We start from the raw sequence: 23,502 nt of genomic DNA, 5'->3' as shown, positions 1-23,502 counted from the left end.
ATACATTGTTGTTTTTTTCAGCTAAAAACACATTACTATACATGGTCGTTTTTTTTCAGCAAAAAACGGCTTGTCGTTTTTTTCGGCTAAATATGCCTTTCTATACATGGACGTTTTTTTCGGCTAAAAACGGCTTACGATGGTCGTTTTTTCTGCAAAAAACACCTTTCTATACATTGTTGTTTTTTTCAGCTAAAAACGCATTACTATACATGGTCATTTTTTCGGCTAAAAGCGCCTTACCTTACGTGGTCGTTTTTTTCGGCTAAAAACGCCTTACTGTACATGGTCGTTTTTTCCGGCTAAAAACGCCTTACTATACATGGTCGTTTTTTTTCGTCTAACAAAAAGGCCTTACTATATACATGGTCGTGTTTTTTCGGCTAAAAACACCTTCCTCTAATGGTCCTTTTTTCGTCGAAAAACGCCGTACTATACATTGTCGGGTTTTTTTCGGCTAAATATGCCTTTCTATACATGGACGTTTTTTTCGGCTAAAAACGGCTTACTATACATGGTCGTTTTTTTCTGCAAAAAACACCTTTCTATACATTGTTGTTTTTTTCAGCTAAAAACGCATTACTATACAAGGTCGTTTTTTTTCAGCAAAAAACGGCTTGTCGTTTTTTTCGGCTAAATATGCCTTTCTATACATGGACGTTTTTTTCGGCTAAAAACGGCTTACGATGGTCGTTTTTTCTGCAAAAAACACCTTTCTATACATTGTTGTTTTTTTTCAGCTAAAAACGCATTACTATACATGGTCATTTTTTCGGCTAAAAGCGCCTTACCTTACGTGGTCGTTTTTTTCGGCTAAAAACGCCTTACTGTACATGGTCGTTTTTTCCGCCTAAAAACGCCTTACTATACATGGTCGTTTTTTTTCGTCTAACAAAAAGGCCTTACTATATACATGGTCGTGTTTTTTCGGCTAAAAACACCTTCCTCTAATGGTCCTTTTTTTCGTCGAAAAACGCCGTACTATACATTGTCGGGTTTTTTTCGTCTAAAACCCCCTTACTATACAAGGTCGTTTTTTTCGTCTCAAAACACCTTACTATACACAATCTTTTTTTTCGTGTAAAAATGCCTTACTACACATTGTCATTTTTTTCAGCTAAAAACGCATTTCTATACATGGTCGTTTTTCTCGGCTAAAAACGCCTTACTATATACATGGTCGTTTTTTGGGGGGCTAAAAACGACTTTCATGGTAGGGTTTTTTTCGGCTAAAAACGCCTTACTATATTTACATGGTCGTTTTTTTCGGCTAAAAAAACTCAATACTGGCTGGCCATATACGGGCCGAACTTGTAAATTGATTTCTGGCCCAAATACTTCACTCCACAACTGAACCTCATCTGGTTTGCCAGAGTCAAGCGAGTGCCTCATTTGCCACTCCTCGGCCGTGTTTGGCCCACATGCATTATTGCCAGTGCCGACTCAATGCCAGCTGTGCGAGCTTCATGCCAAAACCGGGCCAGATGCATTTGCTGACTGGGATTTGTGTCATATTTTTACATTTTTAAAATCCATGTCGGGATGGACAAAGTATGGCCACCATGACTTTATCTATCCATTCATTTTCGAATCAGCTTACCCTCATGAGGGTCGCAGGCGTGTTGGAGCCTATCCCAGCCGTCTTCGGGCAATAGGCGGGATACACCCTGAACTGGTTGCCAACCATTTCACTTCCATTAACCTGCCATGCATGTTTTGGGAATGTGGGTGAAAACCCACGCAGGTACGGGAAGAACATGCAAACTCCATACAGGAAGGGCTAAGCCGGAATTGAACCCATAACCAGTCACCCACCGTGCTGCAGTTGTTTATTTGTTCGTTAATTATTTTATTTTTCCCTCAGCAATGAATGGTCTGGCCCAAACTGTCCGTTTAAAAAAAATCAAACGTGGTCGTCGAGCACCAGTTGAAGAACGACAGTGCACCCCCGGCATAAGGCTCCACCTAGCGGCCGCGTCAAGACATCGCTTATCATAAACATTGGTTTCTTTTAATGGTGCTTGAATACAAACACTCTGCACACCTCTTCTCGTGACTTTATGATACAAATTTTGCATTATTTGGTATCTATTGCGGTTTTGAATTGCATACAAACCATTTGACCACGGCACACCTTCTCATTTCGTTTGCAAGTGAGGAATGGTCGCACTTATGTGATTCAGACCGGAGACTGATGGAAATTAACTCATTCATGTCAAGAAATAGGCATCGTCACACAAGTCTAAACATTTGCATGAAGTGCTCTCAAATCAATCAATTCTTGTTTGTTGCTGTTAAAATTGTGTTTTAGGCAAAGGCACAAATGATCGTGCGTTTGAAAGAAATAATCTCAAAAATAAATCAATACAAATAAAGTAATACTTTTAAAAGAGAGATAAAGAAACATGTTTTCTAGCCAAAACATTAGGTACGTACACACAATCTTTGAAATAATTGTTTTCATTTTCATAACCTTGAATTAGTGCCAGTCCCTTTTAAATGTCCTAAACAAATGGGACTTGGAGTCCATTCTATTGAATGTATTGACCTTTTCTTCTTCAAAAATTAGAAAAATGTTACGTTTTTCTTTTTACAATTACACATGGAAATCTCATAAACTGTATCTTAAATGCGGTGCCTCGCTGTATTCTCACGTCAGCGTTGCTAAAAATATGACGTTTTTGGACAAAAGGACAGGAGAATAAAACCTCACAGGACCAAACTTTTAATATTTACATTAACCAAATGATTTGTACTTTAAATACCAACAAACAAGATGCGCTACATCATCGTTCAACCTCTGTGCTTGGATGCATCGTAAGCTATGGGTACAGAGTAGAAATAGCCCTAATTGAACAGTGTGAAGAACAAATGTGAAGATCCACGCGTAAACAGATATCAAGGCACAAACATAAAGTCAAAACGAGAGACTCGGAGTGAAACAAAGAGTACACAATAATCTACAGTAGATCATCAACAGACATAATTTACAACCTCACAGATTGTGTTGAGTGTACGTACAAGTGGTACGTAACGGGTGTGAGTGGGTACAGGCTAATTCATGGAATGTCATGCAGGGGAATACTGTGAGAATTATCACATTGATAATTGAAAATGGCGTAGACATTTTTCCCCCCCACACCGCCACTCACATTCTGCACATGTTGAAACAGTTGTTAACATGAGTTGATGTGATATAAAATATTGTTTTGTACCATCTTTTAATCGACCTTAAGGGGAAAATGAACATCTTAAAAAAGTCAAGGGTGAAGAAAAATGGCAACTTAAATCAAAATGACCACAAGATCTTCTTGATGGGTGAGGAATATTCTTTGTGCATTTTACATGCGTTCCAACAATTCAATGAACGCCAACTCATTTTTCCACACGAGTGGCTGCTAAATTCCTCTCATCCGACGAGGGTGCTCAAACATTCATTCAGGGGACTATCAAGAGTAAAAGAGAGAGGAGGCGTGTGACAACTTTGTATGCATTGGTATGCAGGACCAACGTTACACAGCGATGGTAGCCAATCACAAATTGTTGAAGTTCTTTCAAGGTTTCCCCTCTTGTAGAGATTACGTCTGTCGCGGTTTTCATTAAGAAAAGCAGTCATCGTCACATGGTTGCCGTAGTTTCTCATGCAGTGTGGACATCCTGCCACAAAACCGAAAAACAAAACAAAACAAAACCATTAGCTGTCGATGAACTGACAATGAACCCTTTACATGCTCATTCCGATCTTCTCAATGTGGTGACAGAAAGTAGATGAAACCTTAGGAAGCAGGTCTAAGTTGTGGCGCAGGTGGTGTCACACGATTTTGGTGGATTTGATCGCTTCACTGAAAAATGTGGTGAATGGCATCATATTTGATATTTATGATATGACAACAGTGTGCATCAAAATCTATGAATCATTGTCAGAATCAATTCATTGAATGCATTATTATTATTAACAACATCTTTAGTATTGTTTCAAAAGGACCGCACCTGACCACCTGGTGAGTATGTGTACGTGTGTGACTGTGTATGGAGGGAGGGGTGTCACCAAATACCTTAACAGACTTTATATCGCTGCGAAGCACCTCACCTTCAGAAAAGCCCGCAGTCCTTCAGGTTATTCTTGATGATGACGTCAGTGACGGCGTCAAAGACAAACTGCACGTTCTTTGTGTCGGTGGCACACGTGAAGTGGGTGTAGATCTCCTTGGTGTCCTTCTTTTTGTTCAGGTCTTCAAATTTGGTCTGGATATAACTGGCTGCTTCATCGAACTTGTTGGCCCCTTGAATGAAAAAAAAAAACAAGAACTTTTTTTTGGAGTTTATCAGTTGAAGCAAATTTTTTTTCCCCCCCAGAGGTTATCAACCAGTGTCGGTCATTACTTTTATTTAAGTTAAATATTTTAAATGGGGAAACATTTTTGTTTTGTGAGTGTGCCAGGTGTAATTGAGCCACTAAGGACTAGAGTGGGTTCACTCAATGTTGGTCATTTGTGGAAAAAAAAATAGAGACACTTTTTCAGATATTACAGCGCTAAAGGTTTCAGGTAATAAATGTTAGTTCAGCGTGTACCTGTGTACTCTGGGAAGCAGATGGCAAGGGGGCTACGGGTGATCTTCTCCTCAAAGAGGTCCTTCTTGTTTAGGAAGAGGATGATGGAAGTCTCGGTGAACCACTTGTTGTTGCAGATGGAGTCGAACAACTTCATGCTTTCGTGCATGCGATTCTAGGGGAGAGGTCATCCATTAAGCATCCCTATTGCCGTGTGAAAACTACAATCGAGCCAAGAGTAGCTGAAATCAAGGCAAAATATGCAGTGTGTGCCAAGATATCTGGTACAATTGTAATTTAATTAGAATTACGTGCCCCTTATCTACCACGACAACATGCAGTTAGCGAGCTAGCTAGCTAGCAATGCTTACACCCTGAATGGCAAAATTTAGGAGTCCGCAGCCTTTCCAATGGCTGAGTGGAGGCCTGAGCTCGGTGGTGGAAAGTGTTCTTGTTGCAATGTGAAACCTTTAAGTGCATGATGGGATGTGTAGGCATAAGAAATACTGTATGTAAGACACAATAGCATTATGGATTACGGTTACATTAATCTTAATGCTAAACTTTTATAGGTGTAGGTTCTGTATCTGTTTTTTTTACTTAATTAGGTGGCTAGTTGATCACTTTTTTAAAGAAATCACGCCAAAATTCTCAAAATTCTATGCTCTTTGGGCAGAAAAGTTTTCTGGAGTCATTCTTTTTTTCAGTGTGCCACTAGAGGGAGCTATTGTTCAATATTTCATAAGCAAGGACTCGCATTGGGGCATGTTGAAGCATTTAACACATAACCTTTTTAAATAATTGGGGTCAAACGGTTCAAGCCACTTTGGATTTGAACACTCACTTAGTAGGAGAGAAATGAATTATGCAATTACAAGAAGACATGTTAAAAGCCTTGTAACAACAGCGAAAAATCATCATGGGTGGAGATGAACATGCCACAGCAGACTGAACATGCCATCCTCACCATCTCTTCATCCTCGGCCAGGACCAAGTCGTAAGCGCTGAGCGCAACGCAGAAGATAATGGCCGTGACGCCTTCAAAACAATGGATCCACTTCTTCCTCTCGGATCGCTGGCCTCCCACGTCGAACATCCTGCAAGGCAGAGGTGACGCAGAGGACACACATAAGCGAGTTAATGTGTGTACGAGGTGCAGGCAAGCCAAGACCAGTGGTACAAAGAGACACAAAGAGAGAAAGTTCAGGTGACATGTAATCCCTGGACGTACATTAACATTTTATGAGCCTGCTTTTGGAAGTGAAGGAGGTCTAAAAGCATCCGACCGGCATCAATGAGAGACACTGAAGAAATGCTTCACCAAAAGACTGAAAGTTGTTTACCGGTACTTGAATGACATTACTATCATCACCGCTACTACTCCTGGGTTGAAAATTTGTTTTGACCATTTACAAGTACAAAAGAAAAAAACATTTTAGATCACTTATTGGACTGTTGCATAAACCTTGAGAATGACCACTCAAGTTTACTCAGACGGTGTAACTGAGCTACTATTGAGAGACATATTGTTCTCATCTATATGCACTTCCATAATTGTTAGCACAGGCCCATTTATCAAATGTTTGAACACATAAACCACCGCTGTCCATACATCCTCTGTAAGCGGCGGTGTCGGTCCATTAGTATCCCGCACGAGTGCTCAGGCTGCATCTCATCGTGTTTTATTGCCGTGCATAAAAATCAGTTTTTAGAAACAGACAAATGTAATGTGGGGGTGTGGAACAAATGTATTTACTCTCCGGGTAATCATAATAATTAAGCTTTCAATTGCCGTTTTAATTTGGCGCAGTTGCATATTTCAAGGTTCGATTCATGTCGAAATGAGCACTTTTCTGTTGGTGATGGCTTTTGTTTCAGAGCAGGTGAGCGCCGCTTTGATGCGTTTTTAGCGTGAGTGGGCGGGATTGGTGGTCATTTTTTACTGCAGGAAAATCCGCAACGGTGCGGCCTTACTTGAAGTGCAGCTCTTTGAACGTGAAGTGAGTCTCCACAATGCCAGTGGTCTTGACACGAGTTCGCAGCACGTCCTGCTGGGTGGGGATGTAATCGGCTTTGGCTATCCTCTCTAGATCATTCAGGTAACTACAAAGAAAGTTGAGAAGGGAATCAATATTTTGACACGCTCAAAACGAGGCGCTTATTTTACAAATGGCAAAACTTTGGAAATGGATCCCGAACAACAAAGCGACGAAACCCCCCCTCGGGTGGTGTCCGTCCCTCATTCAGCTCGGGTCCTCTACCAGAGGCCAGGAAGCTTGAGGGTTCTGCGCAGTATCCTTGCTGTTCCCAGCACTGCACATTTCTGGACTGAGATGTCCGATGTTGTTCCTGGGATCTGTTGCAACCACTCATCTAGTTTGGGGGTCACTGCCCCGAGTGCTACGACCACCACAGGCACGACTGTCACCTTTACCTTGGTACCTTTACCTCTGAGCCCTTGGTATTTCTCCAGTCTCTCGTGTTCCTTCTTACTGATGTTTCCATCATTTGGGACCGCTACACCCACTACAACGGCTTTCCTCTGCCCTTTATCTATGATCACGATATCTGGTTGGTTCGCCATTACCATCTTGTCAGTCTGGATCTGGAAGTCCCACAGGATCTGGATTTGGGATGGAACCCTCCATGCATGGTTAGGAGCGTTCGGGTCTTAACGTCCGTGGTCTGAATCTCTTCCTTTGGCCACCTTATTATTCCTGCAGGGCATCTGATCACTGGCAGGGCATAGCTGTTTATTGCCCGGGTCTTATTCTTGCCATTGAGCTGGCTTCTTAGGACTTGCCTCACTCGCTGGAGGTATTTGGCCGTAGCTGCTTTCCTTGTTGCCAGTTTGAGGTTGCCATTGGCTTGTGGTATATCAAGGTACTTGTAGCTCTCCTCAATGTCTGCTATTGTTCCTTCAGGGAGTGAGAGCCCTTCAGTGCGGACTACCTTTCCTCTCTGAGGCACCATCCGACTACATTTCTCAAGCCCGAATGACATCCTGATGTCGCTGCTGTAGATCCTGGTTGTGTGGATCAGGGAATCTATGTCCCTTTCACTCTTAGCATACAGCTTTATGTCATCCATGTAGAGGAGGTGACTGATTGTAGCTCCATTTCTGAGGCGGTATCCATAGCCTGTCTTGGTGATTACTTGGCTTAGTGGGTTCAGTCCTATGCAGAACAGCAGTGGGGAGAGTGCATCACCTTGGTATATGCCACATTTGATGGACATTTGGGTAAGTGGCTTGCCATTGGCTTCAAGTGTGGTTTTCCACATCCTCATCGAGTTTGCAAGGAAGGCTCTTAGGGTCCCGTTCACCTTATACAGCTCCAAGCATTCAGTGATCCATGTGTGTGGCATCGAGTCATAGGCTTTCTTGTAATCAATCCAGGCTGTGCACAAGTTGGTACGCCGGGACCTGCAGTCTTGTGCGACTGTTCTGTCAACCAGGAGCTGATGTTTGGCTCTTCTGGTGCCTCTACCAATGCCCTTCTGTGCTTCGTTCATGTATTGATCCATGTGTCCACTTATCTAAGCCACAATGATGCCTGACATGAACTTCCATGTTGAGGAGAAACAGGTTATTGGCCGATATTTGGATGGGGCTGCACCCTTCGAGGGATCCTTCATGATCAGGATCGTTCGCCCTTCGGTTAGCCATCTTCGGTGAGTCCCATCCCACAGCAGCTGGTTCATTTGTGCTGCTAGGCGCTCATGGAGTGCTGTGAGTTTAGAGGTAGGACGTAGACAAAAAGAAATTGTTTGCCTGGTTGAAACCGAACACACCGCCAGCATTTGAGGTGATACTTGTTCAATTAGCGGAGTTTTCTTTTTGAACAGGAGCACCTGAAACGAGATGATGGATGAGGCCATAGATGATGGCATGCCACCTGCTCAACCAAGAATCAAAATGCTCACTCACCACACCATAAAACTCACCCAAAGGTGCATTTTTTTCTTTTCTTTTTTTTAAACTGCTGTTTACAGAAAAAGGACAGCGTGGTTTTTGAAGGTCAGCAGCTCTTAATGAAGGAAATTCTCTTCTGCTGCAATAAATGATGACTCCAGTTGGGAGTGCGTTTGACTACAAATGACTCATGGATGTTTTGAGATTAAATGAACTTGTCCGAAAACATATTATATCATTCATTTTTTACTCCACCAGATGGAAATTTGTTTCGCTGACTCCGCTTGTCTACACATTTGGTTGACCTTGTTCAGGCCGACACTTGATGTCTGATAAGCAGTGTAGGAAATGGATGGATGGTTATTACAGCTCCTGCAGTAGTGCAAGCAGGAGGGGGCCGGTCATGTGTCCTCTATGCAGTGGATGCGTCATATGTACTTCTTCCTTCAAATAGGAAAGAGTTTGTTTTCCAGCGTGAGCCACGTTCAAATTATCCAAGGATCTTTTTCAAACATCCGAGCAAGCAAACTACTGATTTGGACACATGATGACGGAGGTTGTCAACATTACACATCAGATCACCAGTTACGCCCGGGATAATCCTCATCTCCTTTTCATCAAACCTAGAAGCAGAAGTGCCCTACAGCAAAGCAAGTTCCACATTGATTTTAAATACCTGACAAGATAACAGCAAGAGCGAAGTAGGACAGAAATGATTCATAAAAGAAGTCAAGTAATTCCATTACAAAAGAACGCCGAGGCAAAATCTCCACCTCGATGCTTTGCCGTGATCATTTTTCCACTGACTAATGCTACGGCAAACGAACGCCCCTCTCCTCGCAGAAATAAACTGGCTTGATGGAGGAGGAAAGAATGCATAAAAGATAAAATGTCCAACGTTTGGACTCGTTTCACACTAACAAAAAATGATAATGAGTAATCTGTCCACTGCAAAGCAAAACTCCAACAGCACATCTTCAAGGGCACTTTATTTTCTGGTTTTAATTTCCATTTGCTCTTTTATCTGGTGCACGGGTGTCAAACTCAAGGCTCGGGGGCCAGATCTGGCCCGCCACATTATTTTTTATGGCCCGCGAAAACAAATCAAACATGTCAACTTCCATCATGCTTGCTAAAATCTCTACCAAAATTTTAAATTCTCATATTTAATAAATAAGAGACATTGTAAGCATTTTCTTGGAACCAACCCCTCATGACAGAAACTTAAACAATAGTTGAAAAAGACGTTATTAACTTATTAATGTGATGATAGGTGTCGTTCTACAGTGAAAGTTAAAGGGATGACAAAATGTCATGATCCTGTTCTTGTGTGTCTCCATCAGGTGGCAGAGGAGGACTTCCCCTCCAACACCCACACCTGCTGCCAATGAGTTCATGTATTTAAGGGGACAATGGGACATTAATTGAATATTTTAGGCAGTATGCAAAGCTGGAAAAAGTCGCTGATATTCATGTTCCATGCCAAAGCACAGCCCACAACTTTGGATGGGTGAGGAACCACACCATGAACAGATACCGGCCTAATTTTAAGGTGTCGGGTAGTTGTGAGAGCGTAACTCACTAAAATCAGTAAAATCAGTTCATTTTTCTGATTTTCAAACTTTACTTCTATGCCAAATCAAGGACGTGATCGAAAAAAAAAATATATACTGTGCATCTTCTCCAACCAAAGAAGTCGTTTTGTGGCTTTGAATGAGTCTCATGAAGACTCCTTAAAGGGGTGTCTTATCTTGGAAACATGCAAACATTCTCCAGCAGGCTGTCAGTCAGTGAGCAAGTGAAGGCCCATCTGTGTTTACAGCCCACCTCACTTACAGCGGCATTACATCATTAACAACATCCTCATGGCCATCTGGGAGCTTGTCTAGCCCAGTCAGCCTTTGTTTCACTCAGAAAATTGTATTTTTAGCAGGCCTTGCATTTGAATTCATTTGAGGAAAAAATATAAACGGCACTTTTCATGACACTGAGTCTTTTTCAGCACTACGGATCAAACTGAACTATTCTCACTGTCCGAATTCCTGGCCAGGATACATTCCATACACTCATTGCCATGGTACACTGGCTCTTTCTTGCCCCTTAAAAATGCCACACATGGATGCTGGTCAACACACGTTTTTATTTGTTTTTTAAAAAAAAAAATTTAAAGTGATTAAACTGAATTAATCCCCATGCTTCTTGTGGTGTGTGTTTTGTCCAGTGTGAGGCAGTATAGTACAGTCATATAGACACAAATGGAGAAGGGGTTTACAACTCGGAATATTATTGTCGCAGAAGATGAATATGTGCCTGCTGGATTGTCTGTGCACATGTGCTGTCACACCACTTGTATTCCAATAACTTTTGCTTTAACAGTAATAACTTGGCCACAAAGATGGGTTTGCTTTGTTTTGTTTATTTTAATCCCGTCTGTGGGATTTTACATTGTGTTTTTGTATAAAGCTAGCAGCCCTTGACAGTGATGTGGTTGTTTTACATACACAACAAGTAACTCTCTTTGTTTTATGTTTAGTTTGACATTAAGCTTCAACTTGCACGGCAAACAGCTTGAAGTCTCTTTTTTTTACATTAATTTTTCAATATTTGCTGAAATGCTCCCTGTTGCGAAGTGAGTTGAGTTCAATGAACTTGTGACTTTGAGCCTTTCAAATGTCGAAATTGAGTTTGAGGTGATATTTCTTTAATTACACTTGCAGTGCAACTAGGCTACACTTTTGCATTGTATAAACGCAGTCCACAAACAAAAGGGTGACACTAACACCATGATGAAGGATTATTAAAGTTCCACATTTGAATTGCTTGCATGTATTATATTTTTTAAAATGGCACTCGCGTTTGTGCAAATAGCAGCCTAATGGAAAATTAACTGAACTCAATTACAGTTGATTGACTCTTGTTGTTTAAGTCTATTCATCGGCCAAAAATCATTTGAATTGATTTTCAAAATTGAGTGTCACCACGAGTAGCAACTTGGTTTGCAATCAACGGTCATCATAGTTCATCATAGTGAACCCAGGGAGACTTTTCTAAAGGTTGGGATTATCATCTCATGCGAGCAGCTGTGGCAAAACATGTGCACTTTCAATAATGAAGGAAAGTACTCAGGGATTCATCATCACGAGGCTTGTTGTCATAGTTTACTGTTTTTTTTCCCAGCCATCCGGCAAGATGATTGCTCTCATCTGCTTGACATATTAAAGAATCAAACCGCAGGGAAGGCTAAATAATCAGGTAACAGATGATATCTTGCCAGTCTCTATGGCTCCCCGGGGAGGTCAAAGCAGGTTTTCCAGGACAGACAAAGCATATGAAAGAGGGACAACTCGATACATCGCTAAATCTGAAGAAATATAACCACCCGCGCGTGGCGCAAAACATTCCATCAATAAAGCACCACAGTGCAGACAAACATGGCTACACTTCCTCTTTGAACACTGTGCGAATTGAGGAAAAAGAACGACAAGAAAGACATCAACTCAATAAGTTGCATTTACATTTATCATGGTGGGACACTGTTGTGAATTGGAGCAGACTGCATGTGAACTGCTGAAAAAGTGAGGCAGTATCAGGAGCGAACTGTATTATTTCCCTGACTGGAAACGTGCCTGCAAAGCATACAGATTCCCACTCACTATGCCGCAGAATCGTTGAGCTGGTATTCCCGCGAGCGGGCAAAGCAGCTCTGTATGCCGCCGTCGGCCCACAGCCGCAGGATCACGTTGGCCAAGTCGTCGGGTAGGACGCCCTGCTCCTCGGCGGAGGCAGACAGAGCGAAGAGCTGCTGGGCGTCGTCCTGTTGGGGCCACACAGAGACACACGAATGAAAATTCTGCATGGGGAATAATAACGGAATATGCTACTAGATTTGAGGAAATCTTTCCAGGTTGTGTTGCTGTTTTCTAATGGCGACATTCACATGTGTTGTTGATCCATGTTGATGGGGGTTGAGGTCAGGGTTACGGTTTATTGTTAGGGTTAGGGGGTTACGGTTAGGGTTAGAGACTTGGGGTTAGGGATTATGGCTAGGGGTTATGGTAAGGGGTTAGTGTCCGGGGTTCGGGCTAGGCCTGTGAATTGGGTTACGGTTAGTGTTAGGGTGAAAGGGTTAAGGTTGGGGCTTAGGGTTAGTGGTTACGCTTGGGAGTTAAGGTTGGGGGTTGGAACTAGGGTTAGGTTTAGGGGTTAGGGTTAGGGTTGTGGTTGGGTTTAGGGTTAGCAGTAGGGGTTAGGTTTGGAGGGTTAGGGTTGGGTTCTAGGGTTAGCGGTTACGGGGTTAGCGTTAGGGGTTTAGGGTCACGGGTTATGCTTTACGTTTTTTTTGGGTTACTTTTAGCGCTATGATCATCAGATACATCCCTTTAAATGTGATTTAAAAAATGTCAAATGCCAATCTCCCAAAACAAAATGATATGGATAAATTACCTCCACCCATAATGAGGTAGTTATATAATGACGAAAGTTGCTTTAAACTTATACACTGAATGAGTTTCAGTCATGACTGAATTTCATCCAGCCATCCATCTTCTCTAACCGTAACTCCTTACTACAGTATATTGAATATTGATTAAATTGAGCCTGTTAAGTTATTACAGTCTCATAATCTGTTTCCCTTGTATGGGACAACAGAGTCCTCAGCCTCAAGTTGCCATGGAAACAGTACATGGAGCATGACTGGCACTGTTAAATTGATTTATTAGGCTTTAGTGGGATTGTTGAGGAAAAATAATGTTTATTTTTCTACCGACGAGCAGTAGCTGCAAGTGATAAAAGGATATAGTATATGAGTTGACAAGAAAGATGAACATTGGACTAGTTTTGAACTTCAATTGTGCTATTTGCACATAAATAGGTTCATTCATTCATATGCGATATGACTTTTGAATTCATGCCATTACACCCGCGCTTCCTAATTTACCGTCTCGTTATTCCACTTCAGATAGCAAGCATGAATATGTTAGGTCATGCGCCTTTGAATCAGGCCAACTATAACTTTTCATACTTAACCGGATGATATTCAGGACATACTGTAATGCAAAATCCATCCATCTATTCAATTTCTATTGCACTTGTTTTAACAAGGGTCGCACAAGAGGTTGAGGCTTTCCGAGCTGACGTTGGGACAAACAACCATATTCACACTCACGGACAATTTGGAGTATTTAGTTAACCTAATGTGCATTTTTATGGATTGCTTTGTGACCTCTTTCCTACGGAGTTGGATTTTCTCATCTCTGGCATACCCTGGCATGATATGAACATTCATCTATTCACAACGGCTGGCATGACGCAGAAAAGCAGTCGTTCCTAGCGTCAGTGCCGTGCGGTCAGGCGCGGCGAGAGTCTAACTTGCATCATAAAGAATATACTGTAAGGTAATAAAATGAGTTTCAATTCTAGTTCGCTTGTCTGCCTTTCTATCGATATGTGTTATGTATCCAGTACATTTCCTTGGCAAGATTGCTGAATTTGACAGATGCGAGACGAGAGTGAGGCAGCGAGCAGCTAAACATGGACGACGATATTCTTCAATCCATCCATCCATCTATCCATCCATTTTCTAATCCGCTTTTCCTCACGAAGGTCGTCGCAGTGCTGGAGCCTATTGCAGCCGTCTGCAACACATCTGATTCAGACGATCAACTCATCAGCGAGCTCTGATGCAGCATGAGAATGATCCTGATTATTTGAATCAGGTGTGTTGCTCCTGGGAGAGCTGGAAAACAGGCAGGACAGTGGCACTTGAGGACTACCTTTGGACACCCCTGCTCTTGACGAACAACCATTCACTAACAATCGCACCTAGGGACAGGATACAGAGTTCTGTTCATTTACCATGCATGTGTTTGGAATGTGGGAGGAAACCCGGAGAAAACCCACACACGCACAGGGAGAACAGGCTAACTCAACACAGGAGAGCCGGCGCTTGGAATCAAACCCCGACCTCTCCGCTGTAAGGCAGACATGCTAACCAGTCGCCCGTCGTGCCGCCCTTGGACAATATTCATCCATCCATCCATCCATTTCCCGATGATTGATGATTTGATCCTCACTAGGGTTGCGGGGGATGCTGGAGCCTATCCCAGCAGTCTTCGGGCAGTAGGCGGGGGACACCCTGAATCAGTTGCCAGCCAATCGCAGGGCACACAGAGACGAACAACCATCCACGCCCACACTCACACCTAGGGACAATTTTAGAGCGTCCAATCAGCCTGCCATGCATGTTTCTGGAATGTGGGAGGAAACCGGAGCACCCGGAGAAAACCCATGCAGGCCCGGGAAGAACATGCAAACTCCACTCAGGGAGGCCGGAGCTGGAATTGAACCCGGTACCTCTCCCACTGTGAAGCCGACGTACTAACCACTGGACTACCGGGCCGCCCGGACAATATTCAATTTAACAATTCTCAAAATTGGACTACCAAACTAAAGTGGTTCTCCATAAACCCTACTTTGGGATTATGAGAAAATTTGAATTTCTACCGTGTACTACAGGTGTCACCAACATTTTTGAGGGTGAGAGCAACTTCATGTGTACCGATTGTGTGAAGGGCTACCAAATTGATACACGTCTGAAATAACATATTTGTCCAAAATACCTTCAATAATATGAGGATGTGTTATTTTTAATACTTGATGATTTAAATTGTCAGACTTTGATCGTGTTTCGAAATGTCTCACAGTACTGCCAATGTTTGCATTTTTAAATCATAATTTCTACTAGCAAATCACAATGTCCAGGCACTGGCGGGCTACTCAAGTGGTCTTCACGGGCTACCTGGTGCCCGCGGGCACCATGTTGGTGACCACTGGTGTACTACTTTTGAAAGAAAAATAATCTTTTCTTCACTACAGCATCCTCTGGTGGACATAGTGGGAAAAAACAGACCACTGCATCACAGGCTGGACAGTCTGGAGTATATAATACTGCGGCATCTGTAGTAGTAGGGGTGTCCAAAAAGTCAGGTGGGGTGGGGGGTGAGACACCCACATCCCCCATTATTGGTGTGACACCCCTGACAACTACTGTGACTACTACTAATAATACAGTACATGGTTTCATTCAGAGATTTTCTTGATATACAACCTGTCAGTACCTCATCGTATCTCCATTTGCCAGACATAGTTCACATACATGCCAGTTTTCGCTCCCCTTTGACATGCAAGACTGAAATGGGTTCCCTTGTACACGTTTGCAATTGATCATGCATAACAGCATACCCACATGCAGGATAGAGTAAGTTTCAGTGGTGCAGTTGGTCCATTTTGCTTTTAAGTCTACAGAACGCATGCGCATGCACTATCCTTTTAATGGTTTAAAGCAAGACCCGAGGGACCTTCAAAGGCCACTGCACAATGCGCAAGGCTGCTCTATTGATGTTGATAACGGCGCTTATTTTTATATTTTTTTAAATGCATTTCCGCGTCTTCGTTTCAATAATAATTAGTTGGACTTGTGAGCTTGCAGTGAGTGTGTGATAATTATGCCACGGCTAATTAAGCTGTCCATTTGAAGCCCGAGTCCAAAGTCACACAAACACAAAATCATTAAGATAGTACAAATTGATCCGATACGTTGCCGCGAGAAAAAAAAAAACTTCTTGAACGTTCAAAGCGGGAGATGGGCTTTCAAACAGTCTCAGAGGAGGTCTGAGAATGATTTTTTTTCCTGAACGCATTTGGCACTCTTTCACACAGAAATAGTTTCTTAGCATTTACATGTGGCACCGATACGATTCTGAAAATAATAGAATGCTTGATGCATTGCAATCGGTATACCACCACACCCACAATAATCAACTTTTCCTGTGGGATGCAAAATGCTTGTGTGTTGTGTAAAACTGGACCTATAAAAAAGTGGCCTAAGTGAAAAGATTCATGAGAGTCATTAAAACATTGAATATTATTGGCCACCCGAATTCTAAGGAGCTCATTACAATGTCATCATTATGGATGCCGAGAAAGCACCTGGGCAATCAAATACAGTATGCTCTGCTAAACAAATTGCCAGCCAGCAGTTTTGAAAAATAATAAAAATAAAAAAACAAAAATGCTTTGTGAAGTCCATGGAAGAAACTGCAAAACGTTCTCATGTGAGAGGCTTTCTTTTTCCCATTGTTGCGTATCATACATCTTTTGACCACTGCAGATATTCAATCAGTTCAACCCGCGAATGATTCTGACATAAAATAACTTGTTGTAGTTCAAAGCTGTCAATCTTCTTCAAGCTAATTGATCTCGATCATGCAACTTGAAGAACACAATGACATGAAAGACATTTGCCATACCTCAACTTTGTTCTGAAAATTGCATCAGCAATGAGGTTAGACAGTTTTTAATTCCTGTTCAGTAACACATCAGGTCTTTCGTGACTTTGGAACGAGTGCGTCTTGAGGGTGATGAAGGAAGTTAATTGAGGATGGTAAAGATGCACAAACTGGCGATATTCGATACAAGCACTTTGGTGCTGCTGTTTTGTTTCTCAGCTTCAACTGATAGCGTCTATGAACTGAGATCATTAAAGTTACTAGCCTTTTTTTTAATGATGGGAAGATGACGTTAGGGGTTGCCTCAAGACAAGCAACAAAGCAAGAAATGCCGTCTATTAGGACATATGAGGAAAATCTGGTCAGTGGAACAGTGTATCACAATATGCAGAGAAAGTTTACGTTGTTAAAAATTTATGTTTGTGGGTGGGATCTTACCACTCTGCCAGGGTTGCTGTAGTCTATCTTGAGGCTGACCATGGCTTTAACGATGGCCATGATGGACTGTATGGTGTTACTGTAAACCACAGCTCGGTATTGCTTACACTCGTCTTCCGAGTAGCCGTCTTCGTGGATAATCCTATGGAGATGATAATTTCAAAATGGATGGACCATCTAATTGTATTATCACAAGGGCTCGAGCGATATGGCTTTTGTGAGGACGAGAAAGAAAATTCTGATTGCCAACGAAAAGGGAAAAAAAAGAACAATGAATAAAACAGACAGGGTAGTGACATGCGAGAACTGACTTTGGACCTCCCTGCCTTAAAGCTTACAGCACCAAAGATCTGAATTACAGGCGGAACATTTGCTTGTAATTTACAATGCTTTAGTATTTAACGTTACAACAGAGAGGAATTTTCAAGCCAAAAAAAGTCACAAAATTTTTTTTAAAAAGCCTGAATGCATGTAGCTTTCGATTTACGCCACTAATCTGTGCCTGACACAAGCAACATGAGTGAAATTTATGCATGATGTCCTTTAACGTTATCGCATTACCTGTACGCTATTATTTTCTGGACCATGAAGCAAGGACCTCAAAACATGACAGAGCTGCATTTATATCAAGATATCGTTCAACTGAAACGGGAGCCAACTTTAACACGTACAATATACATTAAAATCGAGAAAAAAAGTTATTGGATTGTAAAATAGAATATTAGTTTTAAAAAATCGTTCTGTGATAGCCTCTTTGGTGTCAGGGTCGGCCCGACAAGCTCTTTCGGGTTGAGTGAACGCTGGCGCGTTTTGGCTGCCGCTGCTCAACCCGTATTGTTTTGTGTTTTTTTTGTAATTGTACAGTGTCCTTGGGTGTCTTGAAAGGCGCTTACGAATAAGATGTATTATTATTATTATAACCTTTTCATGCACCCTGTAACCCAGGGGCGTCAAACTCATTTCACATTATGGGCCACATATGACCTCGTTAGATGTGGGCCGAACCATGAAAATGATACCATACTCTGCTGTAAATGCGTAAAGAATAAAGTATTCACATGTCCTTGATGGCGTCTGCTGTGTTGGGTCTGTCAGGGTGATGTCTTTGGGTGATTGTCAAAACAATGTTGTCTTCTACTCTGAAAACAGTGTTTCCCCTAGCGGATACTCCATGAATTGCACCTTATTAAAAATATTCATTCCGTGTCTTTTATGCATTTTTTCACTTTTAAATTATCCTGCAGGCCTGATAGAACCTCCTCGGCGGGCCGTATGTTTGACACCCCTGCTATAACCTGAAAACATAATACAATGTCCACTTGTAGTAACCGCTGTCCCTGAATGCCTTAAATAATCCAAAGCTCCAAAGTATCTTTATAAATGCAAAACAAATTCTCTAGGTGTACCTAATATTGTGGCCATTGGATGTGCATATCCGCTCCCATGTATACCGAGCGTCATTCAGCACGTGAACGTGCTGCGTGTTCAGCACCATTGTCGATCCCGCCTTCCACCGAGCCCGATTTCATCGATGCCATTTCTGCACACCTGAAAGAGGAATCTGACTATCTAATGCTAAAATGGAATCTTTCAAACGAATGAATCAGCCCGTAGAGGAAGAACGCACGAGATCGTAATCATATTAACTCTCAAGCGAAAAGTGTGGTGCAGTCATTTAGCAGACACATTTAGAAAAAGGATCGTTTTCCTCAGCGGCGTCAGGAGGATCCGTCCGTGTGTGGTGTTATATAATCAATTCATGTTTGTTTCTAGTAATCTGACACAGATGTGTGTGTGTGTGTGTGTGTGTGCGTGTGCGTGCGTGCGTCTGTTTATATGTTTGTGCTAAAAATCATGCTTCAAAAAAAAAAAAGTGACAGACTGTTTTTCCTCGGAGCTCATAAAAAATGGATCCAATGCCTGGTTCGCTTGGAGGAATGTGAATAATTAAGTCATTTAGGATCCTACGTGTATTCGAATCTGTGAACTGGCACGACACCGTCCTGCTGTTCTTGTACTTTGAGTCGTAAGAGGCAAGTACAGCCAACAGAGGCCACACCATCCCAAGGAAGCCACCCAAGACGCAAGAGCAGATTTCTGTTATCCAAACATTGCATGGTTACTGCAAATATTGAGCTTCTACTTAGTGAGGATGTCAGAATGGTCAGAGGACCATCGTAGTGAGTACCGCGAATGCCAGGCATCATCTGACCAATAACATTACTACAGTGTCAGCATGGCAGTAGCAGCAACATGCTGAGGGGATGATTTTCAGCGAGAGGAACCGGCAGACTAGCCGGGATTGAGGGGAAGATGAACGCAGCAATATCTGGAGACATCCTCAACTCAACTGTATTTCGAGAGCACTTTAAAACAACCAAAGTGCTGTACATGGACAACAAACAATAACACAATAAACGAGTGACAAAAACGGTAGAAAGCAGAAAAACAGCAAAACTAAAAAAAATAAAGTCAAAAAGTAGCCACATTAGCTAACGCGTTATATTCTTGGACAAAAGAACCCGATGCAATGCAAATTTAGAATTTCCAGCCGACACATGCCACATTTTATTACCTGTATTTTATTTATCTTTGGCAATATTTAGGGTTCAATTAAAGTCCTTTGATCAAACTGTGATTCAAAAGTGTTGTTTTCATGCCAAAGAGGCTGTTTCAGTTCATTTGCATGAAATGATCCGAGATATAGCCTGCAATGAAAATGTTCAAATGAATACTTCCCAAAAATCAACAATGCCATGATGCATTCATATTAACAATACAAAATTATCTATGTACGATATGCATGGACGACAGAGAAAAAGAGAATGTTGTCATCATACGTACTTCATCTGCTTTACGATGGTGCTTTTCCCAGACTCCCCAGCACCTGTTGGAAAATCAAAGATTCGAGTTTATAAAAAAAGAAGAGAAAAACCCTCAAACATCTTTGTGAGAAGAACAAAGTTGGATTAGAGTTCAAACTGTCTCCCAGAAAACAAGCACGCCGAGCATTGAACTGTTAGTGACATCACAGGAGCTCCTCTGGGTCATCGGCTCTCTTGATGTTCTTTGCGAGACGCATGGAGAGCACATATACGAGTGTGTGTTTGCTTCTCACGAGAGGGAAGAGGGATGTTATTAGGCTCACCGCATCACTAGAGGCAACGTTTTTGTTTAAAGGACTGTTGTAAAAATAGACTATTTTACAAAGTGTGGAGCAGGTGGAGCCAAGGGAGACACGGTGAAACGTTAGGACATGTAGTGTACGGCAATGGACATGTACAACAGTGAGTGATGCTTCCAACTTTGTGGGGAAGAGTTTGTGGCAGTTGTTCCAGAAAAAAAAGTGTGTATATAGAAATATCTCCCTAGAAAGTGGAGCAAAACAAAAGTGTCAAGTGTTGAATATCGTTCTGAATGAAGATTGTTTCTAACACAATCCCTAAAAATTATTCGTGTGGCTCCACAAAAGAAAGGAGGCCATTACTATGTAACAGATCTAAGACAGAATGCCATCTACAGTATGTACTGAATTGTAGAGTGATATACATAGCACCGTTTTAGTTGACCTGATTTTTGCGACGTGGCAAAAAAAATGAAGCATTGAAATCTGGTAAGAGTTTCTCCGTAACCCACTATGTAGGAACTTGAGTGCCTTTGTTCGCATCAGCAGTTATCTGGCACACTTGCGATGTGCAATACTCTTCCCTTAGGGTAGTCCAAGAGCCTGACCTCTTTAGAGTGCCTCATTGTCAGCCTTGAGTGCGCAGTGGTCAGAAAGACAGAAAAGCAAGGAAGGGAGACAATGTTTGTTTTGTTTTTTAAGTTTGGCCGCTTTAGAGCGCCTCATTGTCGACCACGAGTGTGCCCATCTCACGGTGAGAAAGACTAAAGAGCAACAGCCAGGAAGTGGACCAGGGCTTCAGGTTGGCAAAACCACTTTCCAGTTCCCCGTTGTCATACCACCGGTGAAAGGGGTGTGGTCAAAAGCGGACATGCCCATAGCATCTGAGCGCAGAGAGATTGGCTTGTTTTTTCGGGATTTTGAAGCCTCATTTTGGATACTTTATTATAATTGGGATTTTGTTAATATTTTAAATTTGTCAGGGACTCTTCTGTGTGATGTGTCAAGTTTACAAGACATTCATTTTCACTTTAAAGGAGCTTCATACATTTTAAAGCAATTATAAAAAAAAAATTGGAGGTGGCATCAACTACTTGCTATGCACGGAAAGGCTTCGTCTCTAATCCTGCAGATTGGAAGGGTTTACTGTGGTTTATTAACTAACTCATCACCATATACATAATTCAATGCAAAAAAACCATCCATTGGTATGATTTAACATTTAAGTTTAAGTGTATGTGTGCATGATGTTGTACTTGTGCATATATTATCATTATGATGGTTAAGTAGTAGTAGTAGTAGTTATCACCTTTTTTTTTTAATTGCAGTCTTTGCTATTTGCAAATGACATTCTACTTACATTACTACATCGAATTGATTTCAGTTAATTATTCAGCCCACGTTGAAATTAGAGGCAGACATATTTGATCTGAATTCTTGTGGGCACATGCCCAGCACTGTCAGGAGCGCGCCACCATGCACTGCCCCCGTCACGCCATCTTGACCCAGACGCCAACAAACGTAAGGCCAGAGTGACGACGCCTGAGCAAGCAGGAGAAGCAACACTAGCTCCCTTTGCATTGTCGACACTTGTCATGGTCACACCATTTTTTCCCTCCTCCCTCTAAGTGACACAATGTGGCGTGCCAAGCTGCAGTAGCAGCAGCAGCACGGGTGTCAACGTAAAGCCTGCGGTGGCTTATCTGTCCGATCAGCTGCCTTCAGTGTCTGCCCATAAGACTGCCGGAAAGACCAACTCATTTGGTTAATTCTCTGTCAGTCTTTCCTGAAAGAGTAGAGGATAAAGAATATATACTGTATGTCTGTGAGTATTGTAATCTATGTTTACATGTGTTGCTGCGCCATTAGTGTTCAAATGTCCATTGCTTCAAGGGTTCTAATCCCACGACACCGATGCACTTTGTTAGCCTTAAGATAAACAGGGTTTTCCTGTTGGTACAGTTCTTTATGTTTATTTTGATGTTTTTTTAACAATGCTTTTGCAGTGAATTTCCCTTTTTTTCCATTTCCAAATCTTAGCTACTTATAATTAGCTAAAAACGTTTTTTGCATTTTTTTTAATTAATGACAAGGCTTAAAAAGGCTACACTGTCTGCCTCCATTCAGCAGATTCACTGACAAGATGATAAAAATACAGTAGTTCAATAAAACAGTTCAAACATTTGGCTTGCTCTATGACTTCTTTCCTACTACTAACACCCAAATTCTAGTGTTGAAATGAACACAGAATCTCTCTGTGGACACACTTGCATGAAGGTCACTTTCCCGATTCCAGAATAAAACACGGCCATGAATATTTCAGGCCCAACGGGAGGTAAGCATGTGAACACTGGTGAGAAAGATGAGTGCAGCCTTGTTCTTCATGCTCAAGATAGTTTTGAAGAAAGGGGGACCACCTTTGCTCTGCAGCTTCAAGGAGGAAACTCCAGCTTTTCATATTGTTGCAACAAAAGAGGACTACAAAAATTACCTTGAGGTGAAAAGATTAACTAACATGAATTAGATTCAGCAGAGCATGAGGGCTTGTTTCACATTATTCAATACACACACATACAGACAGACACATACTAGTTGATACAGAACGTCGAAGTAGAAACAGGTAGAATCAATTAGTAGATTCATAGAATGTTGGAAACTCGGTGGATTATGTAGAAATGCTTGTTTTGCTGTGTTTTTACTGCATTGGAGAAGAAACACACTGCGGTATTTGACAAGTGAACGAGTTGGTGGAGCAGCATCCTACTGCTCAATCCAACACGAGCATGGAAACGGCAGTACAGAAAATTCAGAGAGAGATTCTTCCATTCCTGGAATGCAACCCCCAGCATGCTCATGTAAGATAATACAGTGGGTAACTATATTTATAATTTTGTATGTTTAAGTTACTAAAAAGCAAAGCGCGGAGAGTCTCTGTTGCCGAAATGAATGAGTGCTATCATTGAATTGAGGCCAAGAGACTCACAAATATCCACATTCTCTCATTTATTTCTCACCTGCACCTTTTATATTATACGGTATAAAAAAAATTAAAAGCTGCAGTGGCCAGAAGAATTTCCTTCTCCCAAAAAAAAGTACAGAATTATTAAATCTGTGTTGTGGGCCATATTATATTTGTCATTACCTAGAAATACGCTCCAAACAAACATTTGGTTGTCAATTTTGAGCAGGT

At 41.8% G+C, this 23,502-nt stretch overlaps 1 protein-coding gene across 1 annotated transcript in view; it reads right to left on the bottom strand.

Annotated features, from left to right (window-relative positions):
- Positions 1 to 2,709: 2,709 nt before the first annotated feature.
- The window catches only part of LOC127607295 (guanine nucleotide-binding protein G(i) subunit alpha-2), a 35,091-nt gene continuing 14,298 nt past the window's right edge, over positions 2,710 to 23,502 (bottom strand). The window contains exons 3-10 of the mRNA XM_052075488.1: positions 20,033 to 20,075; positions 17,189 to 17,330; positions 12,119 to 12,279; positions 6,527 to 6,655; positions 5,520 to 5,649; positions 4,574 to 4,727; positions 4,091 to 4,283; positions 2,710 to 3,657 (exon numbers count right to left, since the gene is read on the bottom strand). Of these exons, the coding sequence (XP_051931448.1) occupies positions 4,093 to 4,283; positions 4,574 to 4,727; positions 5,520 to 5,649; positions 6,527 to 6,655; positions 12,119 to 12,279; positions 17,189 to 17,330; positions 20,033 to 20,075 (950 nt within the window). The 3' untranslated portion in view covers positions 2,710 to 3,657; positions 4,091 to 4,092. The remainder of the gene's footprint in view (positions 3,658 to 4,090; positions 4,284 to 4,573; positions 4,728 to 5,519; positions 5,650 to 6,526; positions 6,656 to 12,118; positions 12,280 to 17,188; positions 17,331 to 20,032; positions 20,076 to 23,502) is intronic.

The sequence above is a fragment of the Hippocampus zosterae genome, chromosome 9 (genome assembly GCF_025434085.1).
Source record: "Hippocampus zosterae strain Florida chromosome 9, ASM2543408v3, whole genome shotgun sequence".
NCBI lineage: Eukaryota > Metazoa > Chordata > Actinopteri > Syngnathiformes > Syngnathidae > Hippocampus > Hippocampus zosterae.
Note: the sequence above shows the minus strand (reverse complement) of the source record. Positions and strands in the feature narration are given on the sequence as shown.